The sequence below is a fragment of the Lynx canadensis genome, chromosome D2, assembly GCF_007474595.2.
Source record: "Lynx canadensis isolate LIC74 chromosome D2, mLynCan4.pri.v2, whole genome shotgun sequence".
Classification (NCBI taxonomy): domain Eukaryota; kingdom Metazoa; phylum Chordata; class Mammalia; order Carnivora; family Felidae; genus Lynx; species Lynx canadensis.
In genome coordinates, this window is record NC_044313.2 from 30889134 (window position 1) to 30913124 (window position 23991).

Sequence of the window (23991 nt, forward strand, 5' to 3'; positions counted from 1 at the left end):
TTGCCTCAGGGCGCCTGGGTGGCTCAGTCAGCTAAGTGTCAGAGTTCAGCTCAGGTTCCTGAGTTTGGCTTATGGTTCCTGAGTTCAAGCCCCACATCTGGGCTCTCTGCTGTCAGTGCAGAGCCTGCTTCAGATCCTCTGTCCCTCCCCCCTCTCTGTCCCTCCCCACCACACGCTTCCTCTCCTCTCAAAAATAAATAAACTTAAAAAAAGTTAAATTGCCTCTAGGAAGGTTCTTGACATCTAGGCAGGAAACCTAAGGCTTGCTTAGCAGTGAAGTGTCAATTTTTACATAGCCACACTGTTTTAACTTACTCAACTTTATTGCAAGAACAAAATATTATTTTTAACAATAAAAGCACAGTGCCTACAGGCAAGAGGATGGCCAGGTCTCAGGCCAAGTCTTCTTCCCTAATGTTTCAGACCTAGGTTAGCTAGAAGTCTCCTAGAATGTAACATTTATCCACCAGGTGTCATTATTTACCAATTCTGGTAAGTCACTGGGCTGGGTCTGTGCTCTCTAGTTAAGATCAAGTCTAGAGATAAGAATATGAGATGATCAAAATGGGTTTAGGAAAGAGCGCTATGTCTGGAATGCAGACGGGGTGGGGGTGGGGTTGGATTTCAAAGGCTAGTGATGCTTTTCTGATCAGGTTTCCTAACCCACCACTTTCCCTGGAAGGAGTCAGAACTTGGGTTCTTAAGAATAGCCCGGGCTCTGTGCTGCATGTGCTGGGCTCAGGTGTATACCCCAAGTCTCAGCGGTCTTCCCATCAGTAAGATACATGACCTTCCTTGCACCTGGTTGCCCCCCCTGTTCTTCCCCTCTGGCTCCTAGTCACATGTCCTGGGGCACAGGAAAGCACTTGCTCCTTCCCAGACTGAAGGTCTCTAGAGAGCCAGAGTTCAGGATACAAATGCCAGCAGTCATAGGACTATGAAAATAGGAAGTGGGTGTGCACAGCAGAGCCTGGTCAGAGGCTACCTGCAAGGCTGAACTAGGGAAACAGGCCCATGTGCCTCTTCAGCTCCAGGTACAAGGCAGGAAGACGAGATGGGCTCAGGCCAGGCATGTCCTCTCCTTGCTCTCAGAGCCAGCCATTACTGGTGAAATCCATACGCAGCACCTCCTCATCCGTGGGGCTTAGCTCCTGTAAGGGGGCGCGGCAGGGGCCTCCGTAGTAGCCAAACCAGTCCATGGTTTTCTTCAGCCCGGGGATCCCAAAGCGCCGGGTCACCTGTGAAGCAGGGCCTGTTAGAAGAAACTGGGGAATCCCTGCCCACACATGTCTGGGATCCAGACACGTGTCACTCTCAGAAAGTTAAGGTTCCCACCCTCCTGCCCTCGTAAAGTAACTTTTTGTTTTTAACGTTTATTTATTATTGAGAGACAGAGAGACACAGAGGGTGAGCAGGGGAGGGGTAGAGAGAGGGGGAGACTTAGAATCTGAAGTAGGCTCCAGGCTCTGAGCTGTCAGCACAGAGCCCAATGAGGGGCTCGAACTCACAAACTGAGAGATCATGACCTGAGCCGAAGTCTGTCGCTTAACCGACTGAGCCACCCAGGCGCCCCCCTTTGTAAAGTAACTTTATCAAATCTGTGACACCAGGGTAGATTGGAAATCCGGATTGAGAGACCAGAAGGCAGGTCAGCAGTAGAGAACACGATGCCAAAAATTCAGATTAAGGAAGGAAGTCACCTCCTCTGGTTTTAGGGGTAAAATCCACCCCATTGGGGAGAAAAGTGGCATTTGGTCATCAAGCTGGGATGCAAGAAGATAGCAATACTTTGGGCCTGGGCACTAGATCATCACAGGTCTGCAGCCCAGGTTCCAGGAACGAGTTCCCAGGCCTGGTGTGCCCTGGGAGTCAGGAAGGGGAAGGGTGTGTGAGAACTTTAGGCATAGTCCAGACTTTGGCCCTGCAGCAGGGACCCCCACCCACCCATAGCGCCTCGCTGACCCCAACTCTGAAAAACAACGCATCAGTTGCCCTGACAAGTTTCACTGTGTAACCTTATATCACGAACTTACTATATCTGAGCAAGTTCTGTCTAAAAAAATGAGGGGGCTGGACAACATGATCTCTAAAGTGTTACCCATTGTCATGAGGGACCTAAAGCTATTGTCATAACTTAAAATCATGCATGGGGTCTTACAGAAAATGAATTATCGAGCTTCTTGGCTTTTGGCATAGCAACTGGTTATTTCATGCTGATTAGAAGTGTTAGAAGACTCTTTGACTACCCAAAAACTAAGAATGTAATCATTACTTAATAAAGTTTTATTTGAAGGGAAGTTAAAACCTTAGAAGGGTGGGCTTCACGAAGAGTAAAATAATAAAAGGGGTTTCTTGGGGTAAAAAAGTTGAGAGCCACTGATGAATGACTGACTAGTAACTATTTACCACTCGACGCCAGGGAATTTTTTCTTGGAATGAGTGACAAGCCACCCTCCTCCTAAGCGTGGCCTCAGCCATGATGTTCTAATAACCTGGGCTTTTCACCCAAAACCTGAGCGGGGTGGGAAAGACCTAGGAGAGAGGATAGAAACAAGAAGTACCTAGAGAAAAGTCTTCGTCCACCATAGGTGTATAAGATCTCAGAGTTGCCCCCTCCTCAGACCCACAGAAAGAATTGAATGCTTTGGTGTGTAAAGAGCATGGAAAGTCCTAAATATAGCCAGGGCAGGAGGCCGGCTGGGTGGGAAGGCGGAGGAAGGACATTGTGTTCAAGCAGGGCAATAGGGTGACATCAAGCCGCTCCTGGGGTGGCTGAGCCCACAGCCCAGGCAGCAGAAAGGTGTTCCAGGCATTCCTGAGTGTGTGCCCAGAGTTGGCACAGGAGGAGGCACAGAGTGGAGAGTAAGGCAGGATGGCATGCAGAGAGCTAGGACGGTAGCAAACATCCTCTCTTCCCAAGGGGCCGCCCGCTGCTTCATCTGTAGAACGAGGGAGAGGACAACACCGACCCCACATCACAAGAGTCATACGAGAAAAATGCCACTGTGAGACCCGATCCCAGGAGACCTAGAAGTTACCCCTTTTCCTGTCCTGGGGGAATGCAGCTTCTGGGACCGACTCTCCTGCAGGTGGGTGGGAGTGGACAGCAGAGGTCCCACCCCAGTGGCATGTCCAGTACACAAAGGACAGTGTGTTCCCTGATGGCCCTCACTTCTGCAGTTCTTCCACCCTCTGAATAGACTATCCTATCCCAGGAGGACCGTCACATTCAGGAGACTCGTGCTTGCCTCCCCAGCTGTCCCTTCTCTAACTCTGAGTGAATCTGCCCCTTGGAGGTAAACCTATAAGCCGTGAGGGAGATCTAGAGCCCACCCCCCACTTTACCCAAACAAAACATTACCCGCTTAGCCTGGGACTACCAGCTCAGATGCAAAACTTAAGGGAATGCCAAAGAAATCAGTCATCAAGGTAAGTAATATTTAGTGCCATATTTTTTAAAAAATCAAAACCGATGCAAGAAAAAAAATCCATAAATGAACAAAGTGTCAGTGTTTTAAACAAAGACCAGATCCAACAGACCCACGCCCTGCCACATGTAACCTGAGGCAAAAGCAAACGCGGGCCCTTCTATACATGTGTTGTGCATTTTTCATTGGTTCATTTTTTTTTCTAGGAGTAGATGATGCAGAAAAACAAATTTTTGATGAGGTTGTTTCTATTCAAGCTGGGAAAGCAAAATTATAATAAATTATGTTTTTAATATATATAATACTTAAAACTAGAAGAAGGATGTTTTAATATACTTACTTTTTAATTTTTCAAATTTTTTTTCAAATAGTTTAATGTTCTACAGGGAGGGATTACCATTTAGAAAAATACTTAGAGGGCTGGCTCAGAGCCTACAACTCTTGATCTCAGGGCTGGAGAAAAGAAAGGAAGGAAAGAAGGAAGGAAGGAAGGAAGGAAGGAAGGAAGGAAGGAAGGAAGGAGAAAGAAAGAAAGAAAGAAAGAAAGAAAGAAAGAAAGAAAGAAAAGAAAGGAAGAAAGAAAGAAACTTAGAGTTTCCACTTTCAGGAAGAGGGAATAAAGGTACTTTGCCCTATTCCTCCCAACAAATATAACTAAAAAACCTTGCACATTATATAAAAACAAACATGAGACTCCAAAAGGTAGAGAGAAAGAAGATGAACTAGGGACTTCAGGACCCAAGGAACACAGCAGTAAGTTCCCTGGCCTCCACTTGAAGTTGAAGCAGCCGGCGATGCTGAAATGCATTCAATGGGTACAGATAATAAAAGCTCCCAAAAAAGCCTGTTCACTCAAGCCAAGGACAAAGAAGTTGCAGCCCAGCAAGATGGAAAACTTTTAGGCCATCACCACTCTGCTCCAGCCAAGTATCTCAGAAAAAAACTATAGCCCTACCCCCACCCAGGCTAGCAAAGGTTGAATTGGGAGCCAGAACTTCTACCCCCCACTTTACCCCCTCCACAACAGATGTTTTCAGCAGAGGCCCAAGGAGGAAAGTCAGAACTTTTCACACCACCGCCCACACTTAAGGAAGCCACTCCCCCCAGACATATTTGCAAAGTCAGTGGAGGCCAGGTGGGAAGCAGTAAGGAAGCATTCCTACCCCTTCAGGTCAGGGAGGTGTCAGTGGAGGCCAAGGGCAGAGGTGTACTTTTAAAAACCTCCCCTCAAAAGAAATTTCCAGGTCCAGATGGCCTCACTGGAGAATTCTAAAAAATGTTTAGGGAAGATTTAACACCAATTCTACACAGTCCCTTCCAGAAAATAGAAGAGGAGGGAATACTTCCCAGTCAACTGATGAAGCTATTATTACCCTGATACCAAAATCAGACAAAGTGCCAAAAAAAAGGGGAAAACTACATACCAATATCTCCTATGCATAGACAGAAAAATCTTCAACTAAGAATTAGCAAATGTAACTCAGCAACATATGAACAAGTTACACACCATGACTATGTGGGGTTTATTCCAGGAATGCAAGTCTGGTTCAATATTAGAAAATTATCCATGTAACTCACCGTATCAGCAGCCTAAGAGGAAAAACAATCACATGATCATATCAATCAATGAAGAAAAAGATCTGACAAAATTCAATACCTTCTGCAAAACCACACAGACTTGATTACTGTAGGTATATAATAAATCTTAAAATCAAGGGCTCCTGGGTGGCTCAGTCGGTTAAGCGTCTGACTCCGGCTCAGGTCATGATCTCATGGTTCGTGGGTTCGAGCTCCACGTCGGGCTCTGTGCTGACAGCTCGGACCCTGCTTCAGATTCTAGGTCACCCTCTCTCTCTGCCCTTCCCCTGCTCACACTCCGACACACTCTTTCTCAAAAATAAACATAAAATAAATTTTTTTTTAAATCTTAAAATCAGTAGACTAATTCTTCCCACTTTGTTATTTTTTCCCAAAATTGTTTTAGCTAGTTTTTAATTCCTTGGCCTTTGCATATAAACTTTAGAATAATTTTGTATGGTTTTACAGAGGAATAGATAGACATAGATAATGGAAGCAACAGAGAACCCAGAAATAGAACCACACAAATATGCCCAACTGAGTTCTGACAAAGGTGCAAAAGTAATTCAGTGGAAGAAAGATCATCTTTTCAATATTGGAGCAAGTGAATATCCAGAAGCGAAAAGAAAAACAAAACAAACAAAAAAACCCTCCACCTAAGTCTCACACATCATACAAAAATTAACTCAAAATGGGTCATGGACTTGTAAAACTATAAAACTTTTAGGAAAAACAGGAGAAAATCTTCACCATCTAGTGCTAGGAAAAGTCTTCTTAGAGTTGACACTAAAAGCATAAATACAAATAAAAATATTGATAAATTGGACTTCATCAAAATTAAAAACTTTTGTCCCACAAAAAACCTGTTAAGAGAATGACAAGGGGCATATGGGTGGCTCAGGAGGTTAAGTGTCTGACTCTTCGTTTTGGTTTAGGTCATGATCTCATGGTTCGTGAGTTTGAGCTCCATGTTAGGCTCTTTGCTGACAGTGCAGGGTCTGCTTGGGATCCTCTCTCTCTCTCTCTCAAAATAAACAAATAAACTTAAAAAAAAAAAAAAAAAAGGAATGACAAGACAAGCTACTGACTCGGAGAAAATATTTGCAAACCACATACCTCGCAGAGGACTGGTACCTAAAAGATATAAAGAAAGAACTTCCAAAATTCAACAGTAAAAAAAAAAAAAAAAAAAATCCAATCATAAAATAGGCAAGAGACATAAACAGACATTTAATTTAAGAAGATATAGGGGTGCCTGGGGCTCAGGCGGGGCTCAGTCGGTTAAGTGTCTGATTTCGGCTCAGGTCATAATCTCATGGTTTGTAAGTTTGAGCCCCATGTTGGGCTCTGTGCTGACAGCTCAGAGCCTGGAGCCTGCTTCAGATTCTGTGTCTCCCTCTCTCTCTGCCCCACCCTGCTCGCTCTCTCTCTCTCTCTCAAAAAATAAATATTGAAAAAAAAAATTTTTTTAAAAATTTTTTTTTCAACGTTTATTTATTTTTGGGACAGAGAGAGACAGAGCATGAACGGGGGAGGGGCAGAGAGAGAGAGGGAGACACAGAATCGGAAGCAGGCTCCAGGCTCTGAGCCATCAGCCCAGAGCCTGACGCGGGGCTCGAACTCACGGAGCACGAGATCGTGACCTGGCTGAAGTCGGACGCTTAACCGACTGCGCCACCCAGGCGCCCCGAAAAAAAATTTTTTTAAGAAGATATACAGATGGTGGGACAGGACAAAAAGAAGATATAGAGGTGGCAAATAAATACATGAAAAGATGTTCAATAGCATTAGCTATCAGAGAAATGCAAATTGAAAGCACAATGAAGTGTTACAACACACCTATCAGAATGGCTAAAATGTTTTAAACAGTAGTCACAGTGCCTAAAGCTGGTAAAGATGCAGGGAAAATGAGTCAGTCATACATTTACACTGATATAAATGTAAAACACTCCCAAAAACATTTTGGTAGTTTCTTAAAAAACTAAACATGCAATCATATGACCTACCAACTGTGTATTTATCCCAGAAAAATGAAAATTTATGGTCACGCAAAAGCTTGTACATGAATGTTCACAGCAACTTTTAATAGGCCCTAACTGGGGCGCCTGGGTGGCTCAGTCAGTTAAGTGTCTGACTTCGGCTCAGGTCATGATGTCACAGTTGTGATTCGAGCTCTGAGTCCGGCCCTGTGCTGACAACTCAGAGCCTGGAGCCTGCTTCAGATTCTGTGTTTCTCTCTGCCCCTCGCCCATTTGCACTCTGTATCTCTCAAAAATAAACAAACATTAAAAAAAAAATAAAATAGAAAAAAATGGTCCCAAACTGGAAACAATCTAGTTGTCCTTCAACAAGTGAATGGTTACACAAGCTATGGTATGGCTGTACCATGAAACACTATTCATCAATAAAAAGGAATGGGCTATTGCCCCAGGCAACAACTTTGAATCTGCACGGAATTATGCTGAGTGAGGAAAGCCAATTGCAACAGGTTATATACTCTGGGGCGCCTGGGTGGCTGAGTCAGTTAAGCATCCAACTTCAGTTCAGCTCATGATCTCGCGGTTTATGGGTTTGAGCCCCACGTAGGGCTCTGTGCTGACCGCTCAGAGCCTGCTTGGTATTCTGTCTCCCTCTCTCTGCCCCTCCTCCGTTATGCTCTCTCTTTCTCAAAAATAAATAAATAAACATTTTTTTTTTTTAAAAAAAAAAAGGTTATATACTCTGATTCCATTCACATAGCAGTCTTGAGCTGACAAAACAATAAAAACAGTGAACGTATTTGTGGTTGCCAGGAGTTAAGGACAGGATGGAGGTAGGAGGTGAGTAGATGTAACCATAAAAACATAACATGAGAGGGGCGCCTGGGTGGCGCAGTCGGTTAAGCGTCCGACTTCAGCCAGGTCATGATCTCGCGGTCCGTGAGTTCGAGCCCCGCGTCGGGCTCTGGGCTGATGGCTCGGAGCCTGGAGCCTGTTTCCGATTCTGTGTCTCCCTCTCTCTCTGCCCCTCCCCCGTTCATGCTCTGTCTCTCTCTGTCCCAAAAATAAATAAACGTTGAAAAAAAAAAAATTAAAAAAAAAAAAAAACATAACATGAGAGATCCTTCTGGTGATAAAAATACTCTGTATCTTGACTGTACCAATGTCAAAATCCTGGTTGTGATATTGTACTTTAATTTTGTGAGATGTTCCATTGTGGGAAACTAGAGGACAGGTACATGGACTCTCTTGTATTATTTCTTACAACTTCATCTGAATCTACAGTTATTTCATAATTAAAAGTTTAATTTAAAATATAGAGGGGCGCCTGGGTGGCTCAGTCGGTTGAGTGTCCGACTTCAGCTCAGGTCATGATCTCTCGGTCTGTGAGTTTGAGGCCCGTGTTGGGCTCTGTGCTGACAGCTCAGGGCCTGGAGCCTGCTTCAGATGCTGTGTCTCCCTCTCTCTGTGCCCCTCCCCCACTCATGCTCTGTCTCTGTCTCTGTCTCTGTCTCTCTCTCTCTCTCTCTGTCAAAAATAAAATAAAACATTTAAAAAATAAATAAATAAAATAAATAAAATAAAAAATATATACAAACGTGTCTATAGGAACACACATTTTCCTTCCTGCCTCAGACTCCAGTGTGGCTCTGAACAGCACTGCCTGGCTCTTGACAGGCATTCCACCTTGGCTCTTCTCCTTGACTTGCCCAATATGGAATTGGGGTACACCGTCTGACTGCAGAATAGATTTTTTTTAAATGTTTATGTATTTATTTGGAGAGAGAGAGAGAAAGAGAGTGAGAGCATGAGCAAGTGTGAGCAGGGGAGGGCCAGAGAGAGAGAGAGGGAGAGAGAGAGAATCCCAAGCAGGCTCCACGCTTTCAGGGTAAGGCCTGATGCAGGGCTCAAACTCACGAACCATGAGATCATGACCTGAGCTGAAATCAAGAGTCGGATGCTTAACTGACTGAGCCACCCAGATGCCTCAGAAATAGACTATTTGAAGACAAAACTCTCCTGGGAAATCTGGGCTCTGAATGCCTCCAGCCTTCCAACTCCTTTATTCCCAATCATTCTGTTTTCCAGGATTTGGCCCTTTATAAAGCTGATGGAAAGGCCCACGGCTCACTCTTTCTAGGCAGTGCATCTCTAAGCAAGGTCCCAGGATTACTTATGTCACCACAATCAGCCAAGATGTTTGTTTCAAGGCTTATTCCTGGGCCTAAAGGATTAGAATTTTAACTAGCACCCTAGATGAATTCCAATGCAACCAATAGGGCTCAACTTTGTCTGAAGTCATGATTTTCTGGAGAGGCACAAGGAGTTCCCACACTGGGATATTCTCTAAAAGGACTTTCTGAAAGGGAAGAGGCTAAGTGGGGACCCCTGTGCCTCCCTTGGCTCCTGCTCCAGTGAGGACACAGACACCCCCCCTCCCCCCACCCCGTGCCTTGGGGCCATTGGCTGGGAACTCACCGCAGTGTTTGGCTCAATGAGGCGGTGCTGCAGCTTCTGGGCATCTTCCCATTGCCCTGTGAGGCAGAGTCGCTCCAGCTGGCACACCTGAGCCCCCAGGACATTGGCCAGGGCACACACGCCCCCCACAGCTCCTGCCCCAGAGTAAGATGCAGAACATCAGCCAGAGCCTCTTCTCACAGACAATGTCAGACCCTGGTCCCCAGCACCCCTTATCCTGGGGAGAGAGGATGTGGATTTCTGTGCCACTGGCCGGCCATGTCAAAGGCATGCTCTGTGAGTCCACAGAGAACAGATTTCCAGAGAGAAAAGCTGCCAGCATATTTGAAGTAGAATCCCACAGGCTGAAGGTCAGGGAACAGAGCCTGAGGCTAACCTGAGAACAGTTCCTTCCGTGCACCCCCCCCCATACACCTCCCAGAGTAAAGTCCCACCTGCCACTTGACACCTCCATGATCCTCTAATAGCCCCCTGACTCATCCGTTTGGGAAGGGGGTGGAGTGGACGGGAAGCCTTTGCTCTTCTGAAATCTTATTCCCCCCAGTGAATTCAGCCTGGGACAGTGCTGGGGATAGGGGGCAGTGGAAAGAGCTCTGGACACAGTCAGGAGACCAGGCATTTCCTCCCATTGGTTGCATGAATTTGCACAAGTCATAGACCTCCCGGTCCTCTTTGTTCTTATCTGGGCAATGAAAACGGGCTGGCTGTGATCTCAGGAGGCCCTGCCACTCTGCCAGCCTGGGATGTGATTCTAAGTCTAGTTAGGAGTGGCCTCAAGACTGGAGAGTGAGAAATTTGGAATGAGCTTATATAGCTGCCATTTACTGATCCCCACTCTGTGCCAGGCACTATGCAGACACGGGGCCAATGCTCTCAAATTCTTGTAACACCCCTCTGCTTTAGAGCGTAGAAGTTCAGGCCCAGAGAGGTTGAACACCTTGCCGGACGGCACCCAGTACATGGCAGAGCTGAGATTCCAACTCACATCCCCGAGCCTCCAGAGCCTGTGCTCTTTCCAGCTGCCCCCCTCAGGAACGAGGCTTCAATCGGTCCCCTCTTCTGCCATTGCTCTATAGAGACTGTGACGTGGCAGAGGAGAGATGTGCAAGGTCCTAGACAATAAGCCAAAGTCTGTGGAGACCAGAAAAAAGGAATGGGCATTGCCCTCTGCAGCACCAGAAAAGTAACTCAGATCTGCACTTGCTGAGGCTTCAGCCGAAGGGAGAAAATGCTTCTTCTCCTCCCCCTTGAGGGCTTAAAACCAACCCGAACCCAAGCACCTTGACCCACAACAGACAAGCTCATTTGGTCCAATGGTGACATTCCCGGGACCTTGAACTGGAACAGAATCAGGCAGCTGAAGGTCCCTGGCCCATTCCTACAGGACTGACAATTCCTTCCGGCCTAGCACCCAGGTGAGAGGAAGCCAGACTCCTGGATGAGAGGAGAGGCCCTAAGGCCGGTGTCCTCAGAGAATGATTTACAAGCTGAGATCAGAGGAACTAAGTCTGTTACCGAAGCACCGAGCTCAGGACTTAGAACATCAGGCATCCCTGCTACAGACCAAGGATGGTACAGAGCCACCCTCTTCTGCCCAAGAAGGTCACTCGTAAGCACCCAATATTGAGACTTCTGAGGTTTCCAAGCAGACAGGCTGGCAAAGGGCCCCCTGCAGACCCAGACGCAGCCTGCATGGTTTCTCCCAGCACACCCAGGGTGGGGGGGGGGGTGGGCACGGGTCCTGGGTGTACCACCCATGACGGTGTGAGAGCGGCGGGAGGCCTACCCACGGCATAGCTGGCCAGCAGGAAGCCAGCCGATCCAGCCAACACCTGGAAATCCTGCCTCCCGGTCTTGTGAACAATCAGCCCCATCCTGGTCACCTGCAACAGCAAACCCGGGTGAGAGCTGCACCCAGAGCCTCAACACCAACGGAGAAGGGGGCTGAGCGAGGGTGGGAGGAGAGCCCAGGCCCCAGAGAGCCGCCCCGGAACTCAGACAAAGCCCCAGAGAGCCCACACGATGGAAAGAACCCAAACAGGAGCCCAGGACTGGAGCGGGTTCCAGAGCTGCCCCGAAGTCGCTAGCACAGGAGAAGAGGAAGGAGCCCCAGCCAGAAGCTGCTGCCACTCACATCGCCACCACTGTCCTTGATGCCCACGATGTTTGGGTGCTGGGAAAGCGTGACCACCGCATCCACCGGCAGGTCCAGCCCCGTGTTGGCTGGGACGCTGTAGAGCACCACAGGAATCGGGGAGAGGTCAGCGACCTGCGAGAGGCAGAGAAGAGGGGAGAGGCAGAGGGCAGCTGCCCCAGGCCCGCCACCAGCCCACCACCACCAGCTCCGGGCCTGGGGCGCTACGGGACCCCTGGACAGGCCTACCTCCTGGACTAGAAGTCACAGTGCCACGTGCCCTGCTTGTAAGCAATTGATGAGTAATATTTCATGAGTGCCAAGCTCAGTTCTAAGTCCTCTATATTCTGATGGAACTTAGTCCTCACAACAACCCTGTGAGGAAGACACCATCATTCCGACCATCTGAGAGGGGAGGAAACAGCAACACAGTGTGGCCGGGCCAGTGGCCCGGCACCAGGTGGCGGCTAGTGCCTGGGGACATCCCTCCCGTCCCACAGGTGTCATTCATGGAAGTAGGCTCACCCCTTGGCCCCTGGCCTCTCTGCCTCCTCTCCCCAGGCAGTCTCCTCTCCTCGTCCAGCCTTCCCTTGGTCCCAGGCCCCAAACCCATGCCCAGCCCTCACACCCTACCTTGGTGTAGTGGTGAATGAGGGCGGCGCTGCTCATGCGGCCACGATAGAAGCAAGGGGTCACCACGAGGGCGGCGTCAGCCCCAACCTGGGCCATGCTCACAGTCATCTCCACCGTGGCTTGAGTGGCTGCAGGAGGAAAGAGGGAGTCTTCCCTGTAGGCCATGGAGGGTGAGAGCAGGAGGCAGAAGGGCAGGGCTAGGACCCTGGGGCAAGCAAGGGGGGCAGAAGGGAAGGAACCAGCAGGCTGAACCAGCCCCAGGGCCAAGGAGCCTGGCTTCCCACCCCAGGCACCCCCAAGTACCCCTAGGGCCCAGAGCATTGTGGCCTCACACTCGCAGCCAGAGCCAGCTAGCAGCAGTTTGTCCTTGGGCATGGCCTGGCGGACTCGGCTCACCACCTCCAGCCTCTCGATGCTGGTCAGGAAGGGGAACTCGCCATTGGAGCCCTGCACCACGAAGCCTGATGAACAACCAGGATATTGGTGTTACACTCACACAGGTTCCTACCTCCCAACACCATAGCTTTGCGCGTATCTCCTTCTCATCTTTGTCCTGAGGCAGGCAGAATGTTTCACCCAGTTGCGGTCACAGTGTCCACACCGTTTTTCTTTGTGTTAATGAAATGTGTCAGCTATACCCCAAAGAATCGATGATAATGTAACCCACAGGTGCGTACCCAACAGTCATGGCAACCCTCCCCTATCACGTTTTTCTTCCTCCTCTAACCGTCCTGACTCAGGTGCTATTGTTCCCACTCAAGTCTTACACCCTAAGACATACATATGGACCCATAAACAACATATAACAGTTGTGGCCATTTTAAACTGTATAGAAATGGAATCAAGATCATACAACCTTCTGCAGTCTGCTATTTTTGCTCAAGATTATGCTGTGAGCTTTGTCCATAGCAGCGCACAGTTCTGATTCATTCATTTTAACGGCTACAGAATATTCTATTTGAAGTCAGACTACAATTTACTTTTCATTTTCCCTCCGAGGACACTTAGAATGTTTCCTTAGTTTTGCTATTACAAACAATGCTGAAACAACCATGTTCTACAGTCTTCTGTGCCCATGTCTGAGCTTCTCCACGGTTTCTTTAGGTTTGTAATTGCTGCGTCACACGTATGTGCATTTTCACATGCCAAACATCTCTCTCATTAGCCAGTTCATACCCCATCAGCACATAGAAGAGTCTGTTAGTGTTCATCCGTGTCAATACCGGGTATTGTCAGAATTAATATTTGCCAGTTTTCTGGGTGAAAAGTGGGTTGAAAGTGGGCGAAAACACGTTTTCCTGTTTTATTGATCATGTGAGAAGTTTCTAACATCACCAGGTAAGGTGTCAACTCTTTTTTATAAATCCATGAGAGACCAGGAGATTTGACGCTGTTTGACTGAATCCGAAGGGAAGGTTAGTAAAACCATCCTCCTCTCCGCTTTTTCATTTAACTCTCTCTACCCTCTTCTTCCTCCTCTCTACTCCAGTCCATCCTCAAAACACTGTTCTTAAATAGATGACAAATACAGCATACGGCACGGCGAGACTATTAATAAACAGGAGACTGCTTGGGAGAAAGGAATGAAAAGAAAGCTGGAGGCGATACTGATCTACAATACAAAATCCCCGCTGCACCGTTGAGGAAGATGGGCCATCATTTTGATTTGGAGCTTCCTGACAGTCCGAGCTAAAAGGGAAATGTGATCAGCTGACAGATATGCAGAACTCCAGATAAAAGCAAAGCAGCTGCCCGGGGGGAACACACAGTTTCCTGGCATCGGGACCAAGAGAGACTGTTCCCGTGAGTCATCCTTAAGGGACACAATGTGATGTAGAGTCAACTTTTCACCACAAACCTTTTTCCATGCTGTTCGCTACACCATTAGATTCCACTCAGTGGACTGCCAGAATGGCTCACTGGATACTTAGCAATCCCACCCCCTGCCAGCTTTTTGCCTTGGTGATATTGTAGGGAGCATCTTGAGGCAAATAGTTTTTGGCTTCTGTTGTGCTGCCTCCTCAGGATCCATTTCTCCGTGTCAGGCCAGGAGCCTCCTTCTGTCTCGGTACAAACGGTGTTAGTGCTTTCCCAGTGGGTCACCCCCACTCTTGAGTTGCCAACCCTGGAGAGGACTGGACCTGCACCCTCTGACTAGGATTCTGAGGTCAGGCTTTCACCAGTCCCTCTGTGCAAATGCCAAAGACATCTCCCTCCCTCCCGAACCCTGCCCGCTTGCCCCCACCTTGCCCCCACCGCCCAGCCCGGTTCTTACTCCAGCTGCTTCTTCAGCCATGTCCACTCACTCCCAAGTCCCGCTTCATTCTGGCGGCCCGTGCCACGGGCCCCTGAGCAGTTAAGACCGCTGGGTCTTGCACTCTCAGACAGGAAGCAGGCCCCTGTGCTCAAGACTCCCGGTGGCCTTTCCCTTGTCTCCTGTAAAGGAGCATCTGACCCAGGCCTGACTCCCGAGGAGGAGGCCAGGCCAGGCTAGGGAAGAGGGAGTATCACAGAGTCGGGGACGCACTGGACCCAACTCCCCTCTGGCTTTTGAGGAAGTTAGTTATATCAGGTCTCTGAGTCCCTGTTTCCTTTTCTCTGGGATGGTAATAAAATCATTTTGATCCTACCTTATAAGGCTACGTTAAAGGCCCGAACAAGAAAAGGTAAGAGAAAGCACCCTGAAATCTGTGAACTGATGCCGCCGAGAGCCCCCTCCTTCTCCTTGGAGGGATGCCCAGTTTCAGGCCCGATGTGCCTCTCTCTGCTGGTGCAGCAAGGGGACTGGAGGAGTGGAAGGGCCAGGGTCCCGGATGGGTCGGGGAGTGAAGACAGGGAGCGGTTCTGAACTCAGAGGAACCTGGGTGTAGCTCTCAGTGCAGCCCCTGATCAGCTAGCTATGAGATCTTGGGCACGCGGCTTAACCAAACCTCAGCTTCCTCACATGAAAAATGGGGAGAGTATTAGTGCTCTCCTTAAAGCATTGTTGTGAGGCTCAAATGAGATACTACGTATAAAGTGCTTGGATGAGAACCCGTGTTAGCTGTAATTACTATGGAGTCAGGAGAAAGTGCGCAAGCCTTGAATGAGAAGGGTGGCAGCTTTCCATCTGAGGTGGAGGAGGATGGCTGGTGTGGAGGGGAGGCCACACTCAGGAACCTCTCCCGTCCCCTCCAGCTGCAAGACAAAGGGGCTCATCACAGAGGCTACTCTCTCTTGGCCCCATGGTCAGGCTGGCCACTCCAGGGAGCCAGAGCGGCCTGGGAAGAGGAGTGAGTGTTTGGGGCTGGGGATGCATATCTCCTTACCAAGAGAATATACTTGAGTTGGTGGCTTAGTGGCCATTTTCCTTATGGCACAACTGTAATAAAACCTTGACATTTTGAACTACTTTTAAATTAATAGAAAACTTGCAGAAATAGTGCAGGGGATTTCCACACCTCCCTCACCCAACCTCCACCAATGATAAGGTCTTACTATTTATTTAGTACAATGATCAGAACCAGAGAATTAGCGCTGGTAAGGTACTAACTTGCAGACTTTAGTTGAATTTTGCCAGTTTTAAACTTCTTTAAAGATTCCAAATTCCTAATTAGCCAATCTGAAATTGTATGCAATAAACTTTTAATAAGGGATCTAAGATCTTCCAGATAAACGCATGCATTTTATGCATTTTTACAATCACTTTCAGAAGCCACACCTCACCACCCTCGCTTTTTGTCTAATTTAGCAGCCTCCAACATTTTCTAGTATGACAGACCCCATTTTTTTCCATTAATATTTTTGTCATAAAGTATTTTACCTTTTTATTTTTTATTTAATTACTGTATTTTTAAAGTAGGCTCCACACCCAATGTTGGGGCTTGAACTCATGACCCTGATCTGAGATTAAGAGTCATATGCTCTACAGACTGAGGCCACCAGGCTCCCCTTATTTATTTTTTTAAAGTAATCTCTACATCCAACATGGGGCTTAAACTCACAACCCTGAGATCAAGAGTTGTGCACTCTACCAACTGAGCCAGCCAGGCACCCCTGTTATGAAGTTATGAAGTATTTTAAACTTAAAGCATATGTATAGGGGTGCCTGGGTGGCTCAGTCGGTTCAGCGTCCGACTTCGGCTCAGGTCATGATCTCGGGGTTTGTGAGTTCAAGCCCCGCGTCGGGCTCTGTGCTGACAGCTCAGAACCTGGAGCCTATTTCAGATTCTGTGTCTCCCTCTCTCTCTCTGACCCTCCCCCATTCATGCTCTGTCTCTCTCTGTCTCAAAAATAAATAAACGTTAAAAAAAATGTTTTTAAAGCATATGTATATTAGTATTTATATAAAGTCACTATTAATAATGTTAAAAATATTCAAATACTGGGGCACCTGGCTGGCCCAGTCGCTGGAGCATGTGACTCTTTTCTTTCTTTCTTTTTTTTTTTTTTTTTTTTTTGTATTTTGAGAGACAGTGAGGGGAAGGGGCAGAGACAGGGAGAGTGAGAGAATTCCAAGCAGGCTCTGCTCCTCTGCGTGGAGCCCGGCGTGGGGCTCCATTCAGGGCTCGAGCTCACAGACCATGAGATCACGACCTGGGCCAAAGTCAGACACTTAACTGATGGAGCCACCCAGACACACCTGGAGTGTGTGACGCTTGATCTCAGGGTTGTGAGTTCGAGCCCCACGCTGGGTATGGAGATTACTTAAAATAAAATCTTCAGAGGTGCTTGGGTGGCTCACTGGGTTGAATGTCCCGACACTTGATTTTGGCTCATGTCTTGATCCCATGGTCACGGGATAGAGCCCCATGTCGGTTCAGCATGGAGCCTGCCTAAGAGTTTCTCTCCCTCTCTCTCTGCCCCTCTCCCCTGCTTGTGCTTTCTCTCTAAAATAAAATAAAATAAAAATTTAAATAAAATCTTAAAAATAAAAATAAAAATATTCAAATGCTTCCAATTATGTCCCATAAAATCAATTGACCACACTTAGGGTGTTTGTAGATTTTTCCATCCTTTGCAAGGATTCGGGGGACCTTCTTCCCACAGGTTGAGGCCAACAGGCTGGGAAACACTGGTAAGTTCACAATCGATGCAAATGGGACACTTCTATGTAAAGGAGTCATTGGGGGGTTAGACAGTGCTGTAGAGCTGACCTCTCTCAAGTTTCACCGGAGAGACAGCTGCCCCTCTGGAGATCATCCCTTGCCCCAGAAACGGCTTCTTTAGACCCAGGAAGAGGAGGCAGGGAGAGTCCCAGGCTTGTGGGAGGGCACAGAGAGTATCAGGACACGGGGGAAGAGGGCAGGGATAAGCATGAGTGAGGGAGACCCGTGTGGGGACAGCAGGGCACTGGCCTAAGAGGCAGCACAGGGAAGGGATTTGGGGTCTGAGCTTTGGAGTCGGGCAGAGCTGGGCCCCACCTCCAACAACATCGCATAGTGTCTATGCCCTATCAGGCGAATGACACCTCTGAGCCTCAGATGTCTCATCTGCAAAACGGGGACACTGCAAAACCTTCCTTATGGGGCCTTGCTGTAACAACACACAGCATGGTGTAGACTAAAGCCTGAATAGGAAAAGAAAAAAAAATTACTAGCAATACTACTAATTAGTAGCACTAGCATCAGCGGCAGCCCCGGCATTAGGAACATAAACAAGAAGGGAGAGTATGGGGCACAGGAGCTCTGTAGGCAGGTGGTGGGAGGCACTAACGCAGGTCCCAGTGGGCTGGGGGAAGCAGGGGGGGCAGGGGGAGGGCACTGCAGTGCAGGATGCCACACGACTTGAGAAGCAGCAGGCAGGGTGAAGAGGACCCCAAACAGGACAGGAGACCCACATCCCAGTTTGCTTATGAGCTTCTGAAAGCCTGTCTATCCCCCCACCACCCACACCTGGCAGCTTCCTCCTTCTTTGGCAATAGCAGGTTGGTGGGTGCTGAGCTCCCTGGAGACAGCCCAACCCCCAGAACCTGAGACCCAGAGAAGATTTATGGACTTTTTTTTTTTTTTTTTTTTTTTTCTGATTTACGGAGTCTTGAATCAGCCTAGCATAAAGGCCCACACAAAGAGGACTTTGGGGGCAGGAAGCCTCTCCCCATATCCCTTCCCAGTGCTGAGGCTGGCCACAGAGCCCCCAGACCCAGAGTGAGGGTATACAAGGCTTTATTGGCTCAGTTCCAGGCGTTCGGCATCAGTGTGGGGCTCTCAGCTGCTCCTGGGCTCTGCCTCTATCTTCTCCTGGTGGGTCTTCAGGGGCCTGCGAGTCTGTCTCAGGTGCTTCGCTTCCTTCCACCCCCGCCCCCTCTATCGGGGGCCATTCTCTGTGGCAGACCGTACTCACAGAGCCAAAGGGGCCCAGGGCCTGCCCTTCAGGAAGAAGGGATTTGGGTGGCACCATCTCGCCACAGGAGAGAAAACAGGCCTGCAATTGTGTGCCAGCCCTGTTGGGGGAAAGGGGCGTCTCCATCCGTGGTTAGGTGGCTTCAAAGGGGTGGTAGGTCTGGTGGCTGCGGTTGGGCAGGCTGTGGCTCTGGTGGTTCGGATGACCCTGGTGTCCATAGTGACCGTGGCCATGGATGGCGTGTGTGTGGTTCGCGCCAGCTACGGTGGCTTCCCGCTGGGTGAGGAAATTCCCTTTCAGCTTCAACTCCACCTCCTCGAGGGCCTTCAGCTCCTCCTGGTTGACGTCTCTGGACTCCAGGTGGCCTGAGTTCTGGTAAGCTATGGCACGCTGCAACATGGAATTAGCCAGCTGCTGTCCTAGGGTGTCAATCTCCTTGGTACAGGCAGCCACAGCGGCCCATGTGGGCTCGTCCGTGGACGAGGATTTTGCAGACTCCTTGTGGGTCTCTTTGGTCACTGAGGCCCCAGACGTCCTCTGCTTGCTGGTGAAGGACTCCTGGCACAGAGTTGTGCCCGCCTCTCTTTGCCTTGCGGTGAGAGTCTCCATGTGAATGGTGGTGCTGGCTTCTCCGCTGCCGCTCTCGGGTGATGGGGCGTCCGTGCTGCTGCAGGAGGCCAGCTTCTCTTCGGAGAGGCGACTAAAGTGAGATTTAATCCAGTTCTCATTCTTTGCTTTGTGACATTCCGGTGGCTCCTGCACATTTTGTGCAGACGCGGCGGATGCCTTCCTTCTCCTCTTCCTCTGAATCCACAGCATGAGGCCTCCCCCTCCGAGTAAGAGGGCAGTCCCCAGCACCACCTTGCATGATGGTTGCTGGATGAGCTCCAAGAAGGCCTCCAGGACCCTAGGCTGGGCGGGCAGAGCTAAGAGCACACTGGGAGTGGAGGAGCCCGGATGGTATGGTTCATGCTTGAAAGGGTAGGTTCCCAGAGGCTGTCTGGCAGGTAGGGCCCCAGCTGTACCCTTCCTAGGATGCCCCTCCCACCTCAGCAATGAACCCCATTGTGAGGAAGGTGGTTGGGGGGGCAGGGGGGGGGGGGGGGGGGAGAGGCCACAGCATCCCTCATGTCCAACCTGGTAGGCATTTCCTGAGGCCCAAGTCCTGTCTTCCACCTGACAGTTAGTCCCAAGGTGAGTGGAAAAGCAGCTTCCCCAATTCTGAGTTTCTTCCACCTTCTGCTTAAGACCCATTCTGCAACTCAAGCCTTCTTATTTTCCAATCTCTGGTTTCTCTCCCTCTCTATTCCTGTGCCCCCTCCCCGGGGGTGGGGGGAGGCAGGAGCCACTGACCATGGCTGAAGGACCCCCTTGGCCAGGCTGGCATCCATCCCTGGCTGCCTGACACAGGTGTCTCCTTCCATTCAAGGTCCACCCCCGCTGGCAGCTTAGCACATCCCATCCCCATTTGTAGCCCCAACCGCCTTAACTAAGCAGAGTCCAGAAGGAAAGGGGCCCAGGAAAGAGCTCATTCTAGAATAACATGAGGTCATAACTGGGGGGAGACAAGCAGTGGGTTGAGAAGGCAGAGCAGACAGGACAGAGGGATTCACCAGATCCCAGATCTCAGGGGCCATTCCAGGATGGGGGCTGCTACCTCTTGTCTTAGTGAGGCACCTGCAAACCCAGAATGTGCCCCCCTCCTCCATGTGCCCTGGTTAAAGGGCACAGTTTAGACTGTGAGCAGGTGGACCACCTGGCCAGGCTCTCTGTGGGTACAGACAATGGAAAGCCTGGCCCACAATCTGAAATTATATCAGAGCGTCTCGGGGGGAGAAACAGGCCTGGGCCACTCTATTTTTCTTCCAGAGGCACATAACACATTTAAAAAAATATATTTTTTACTCAAAAAAATTTTTTTTCCTTAAAAATAATTTTCACTTAAAAATTTTGTTGAATGTTCATTTTTTTGAGAAAGAGGGGCAGAACATGAGAGGGAGAGGGGCAGAGAGAGAGAGAATCTGAAGCAGGCTCCAGGCTCTGAGCTGTCAGCACAGAGCCCGACGCGGGGCTTGAACCTGCGAACCGTGAGATCATGACCTGAGCCAAAGTCAGACGCTCTGCCAACTGAGCCATCCGGGTGCCTCAGTATATTTCACTTTTTTAAAGTGAAGAAATACCAAAACAGGGTTGTAGAAATTGTGATTTTTTTTTTAAAAGTTTGTTTATATAGTTATCTCTACACTCAATGTGGAGTGTACACATGAGTGTACTGATGACCCCAAGATCAAGAGTCACGTGCTCCTCTGACTGAGCCAGCCAGGTTCCCCTACCCTGTGGGGTTTTTTTTTTAAGCAAAATATTTTATTTAACAAAGTAAAGGCTTCAATATATACCATAATATCCCCAGTCTACATACTAAGGGAATAAGATACAAGCTCATAGTTTTATGGGTAACATCTTCTCTCTAGTCCTGCTGAAGTAGCTCTGTGGTCATCCACTAACCTCATGTGGAAATAACAATTCAAAGTTCATCTCTGAGGTTGTTTGTGGGAGTGAGTTCAGAGCCAAATGGCCCCTCTGCAACAATCTTACCTTCCAGTCTCTAGTTATAACTTTCATTTAAGAATGATACTCTTTATTCATATGATCAGGAAAATGTAACAATGCAAAAACAAGTAGAAATAGAGAGCTACACAGTTTTGGCAATACCTTCCAGAAGAATCTCTTAACTGTTCACTGATTCATCAAGAGTAGGTTCCCACCTCCTCTTTGAAGGACCTTTAACTTATCACAGGAGGCCCTGGCTATGTGGTATGCAATGGCTTCTTCCTCTGCCCCTGAGTGTTGGGCTGCAGAGCCAGCCCTGGGGGCCTGGATAGGGCCAGAGAAACATTGTTTGTACAGCTAAAGTTGCTCACAGCTCCTTTCCTGGGCACTCTGGCTGTGTTCTGGGAGCAGTGACAGGACCCTATGGCTCTATTCCTTGTGCCAGGGCCTCCCACTTTGAGCTCCTTGAGAGGAATGCATTAACCCAGTGGCTCAGTTTCCACTCTAAAATGAGGAAATCAGACTAGAGAGGTTCAGTGATTTCTCCAAGGTCGCCATAACCAGCAACACCAGGACTTTTATCCAGGCCTTCTCACTCTCGATGCTGAGCTCCTTCTACACAGCCCACTGCCTCCCTGGCGTGTGGGTAAGAGAGAGATGAGGCAGAAACAGGAGCCTGTATGGGTTGCACGGGAGACAGGTTAGTGGGCACCTGTGGCCCGCGGCCTGCCAAATCCACTGCAGCCTGTGCTCCTGGGCACCTCCATGCCCTCTGCAGGAGTGGGTGAGTGGGCAGAAGGAAGGGAAGGGTCCAGAGAAGAGCCTGTGGGTATCCGTGGATTCTCTGGGTAGCAGGCAGACACTGGATGCAAAGTTCACCCTCCCTACCCCTTGCACTCGGGTGTCCTTGAACCTGGAAGGTGAAGAAGAGTCTTGTCTTCCCTCCTCTTAAGATTCAAGGAGCTAGGGGTGCCTGGCTGGCTCAGTCAGTGGAGCATACAACTCTTGATCTTGGGGTTCTGAGTTTAAACTCCATATTGGGTGTAGAGATTACTTAAAAAAATTTTTTTAATAAATAAAAGATTCAAGATTCTCAGTTTGCTTCAAAAGACCCAGGCCTCGGTCCAGACTTTCAGGCCCCAGTGAACTGAGCCCAAGTAGAAATTTACTTAGAGTTTGTGTCACTGCTCAATGTGGGCATCCACAGGGCATTCATTGTGCCCTAGGGAAGGGTCGCATCACCTCAGCACTGGGGTGGGGTTTCAGTCAGGCCAGCAGTCACTGTCATAAAGCAGCTTTTCCCACAATGCCAATGGTGCTGTCATTCTAGCAATTGTTATCACTGGATCAATACCTTCTAATGTATATCACCCTTTAACTATTTATAGCATGCTTTCATTTGCACTCTCTTGGATTTTTCTCCCCGCCATCCTATGATGTACACCTTATTACTCCCGTGTCAGATGGGGAGAGTGGGGTTTAGAAAGATTATCTCAAAGCTATGTCAGTGGCAGAGCTGTGATTTAAATCTAGACTCCCTTCCCCCTTGCCCTGCCTCAGTCAGAACCTCTCCATTCCCAAAGCTGGGGCCAACCATACTTTATTTGTTGAAACAGTCTGGTCTAGTGATTCAGTGGTTAGTGCAGTGGAGTGAAACCAAGTATGGTCCTGCAGTCAGACCTGGGGAACTTGGGCAAGTGATTGTGTCATTCTGAGCCCCAGCTTCCCATCTGTGAAATGGGGCTAATGAGATGACTGTCTCAGGGACTCGTCATGGGTGATAGATGAGGGTGGGCAGGGCAGGATGGGAGGAACTGACCACTTCTTCTTTCCTTCATTTATTGTGCCTGTGGCTGTGTCGTGTGTTGACTGTCACAGACATCTGGTCCCAGGCCTCAGAGAGGGGAGATCCACGTGTAAAGAGAGACATGAGTCAGAGGATCCAGAACAGGAATTCTGCCAAGGGAGGCTTGGCCCAGAAGAGAGTGGGCTAACACAGCTTTTAGGGGGACGAGCCCACTGGCTGAGTTGCCACGTGACACCCCCAGCTGCCTTCCCAACTGCACAGTGTTTGGTTGACAAGGACTTTTATACCCATTATCTAGTTTGATCCCCACAATCATGCTGCGCTAAGAAGGCACTTTGGCAGTGAGATTCAGTCAAGGTTGCAAAGCAGCAAGGAGCTTCTGGCCTGTCTCTTGACTCCAGACCAGTGCCCCCTGCTCCTTTCCCATAAAGGACCACCGGGGTACCCAACTGTCTCTGAGTAGCTCACTGGCTGAGGAGATTGGGGTCATCCACATCTCCCCCCAAGTCCCCCAGAGGACAGGCCCCGCTTACCTCGGAAGGGGAAGGCACCCAGTTTGTGCAGATTCTCCTCCAGTTTCCCATAGTCTACCTCCGCGGTGGCAGTGAAGGGGGTGGTCACAGGGGGGTAGATGCCTGCAATGTCCATCTTCCTTCCCTCTCCTGAGGCCCAGCCCCCCACCTTCCTGGACAAGCCCCTGCTCAGCCCCTGCCTCAGGGAAGACCAGACTCCACGGCCCAGCATCTCTGCAAGAGGCCTGAAGCCCAGCTGGTCTCTGCCCCTGCGCGAGGCTGAGTTTGGACTCCTTCCTACCCTGTTAATGATCAGTGTGTCTAGTTAAAAATTTGCTGCCCCCTGACTGTTGGTGCTGGGGCAGGCCTGGGCTGGGCGTCCCCAGGGTCAGAGGTCAAGACTTTAGGCCCCATGGGTTCTCTCCCTGTAGGGAGCAGCTGGAGAAATGCCACAACCCAGTGTCCCTCTGGCCAGAGGGCGGGTTCCTGGGGTACCGACCCTAAACGGCTTCTCCAGCGGGGCCTGGGCCCTCCTCCCACAATCCCCAGCCCCAAAGCCAGCTGATTGGCT

The 23991-nt window shown here is 49.2% G+C and overlaps 2 protein-coding genes across 5 annotated transcripts; both read right to left on the reverse strand.

Annotated features, from left to right (window-relative positions):
* Positions 1 to 304: 304 nt before the first annotated feature.
* On the reverse strand, positions 305 to 23984 carry HOGA1 (4-hydroxy-2-oxoglutarate aldolase 1). 4 transcript variants are annotated; one of them, XM_030335340.1, is made up of 8 exons: positions 23442 to 23981; positions 12563 to 12691; positions 12231 to 12358; positions 11598 to 11732; positions 11250 to 11346; positions 9464 to 9597; positions 8602 to 8723; positions 1175 to 1238 (listed from the first exon to the last, which is right to left on the reverse strand). In XM_030335340.1, the coding sequence occupies exons 1-8, from the start codon at positions 23650 to 23652 to the stop codon at positions 1235 to 1237; spliced, it is 960 nt and encodes a 319-aa protein (XP_030191200.1). In that variant the 5' UTR covers positions 23653 to 23981; the 3' UTR covers positions 1175 to 1234. The 4 variants fall into 4 exon arrangements, with proteins under 4 accessions (XP_030191199.1, XP_030191197.1, XP_030191201.1 ...); XM_030335339.1 differs by lacking the exon at positions 11250 to 11346 and having other exon boundaries at positions 305 to 1238; positions 23442 to 23984; XM_030335337.1 differs by lacking the exon at positions 8602 to 8723 and having other exon boundaries at positions 305 to 1238; positions 23442 to 23976.
* Positions 18191 to 19999, reverse strand: CD2H10orf62 (chromosome D2 C10orf62 homolog). The gene has a single exon (XM_030335334.1). The coding sequence runs from the start codon at positions 19803 to 19805 to the stop codon at positions 18684 to 18686; it is 1122 nt and encodes a 373-aa protein (XP_030191194.1). The 5' UTR covers positions 19806 to 19999; the 3' UTR covers positions 18191 to 18683.
* Positions 23985 to 23991: the final 7 nt, after the last annotated feature.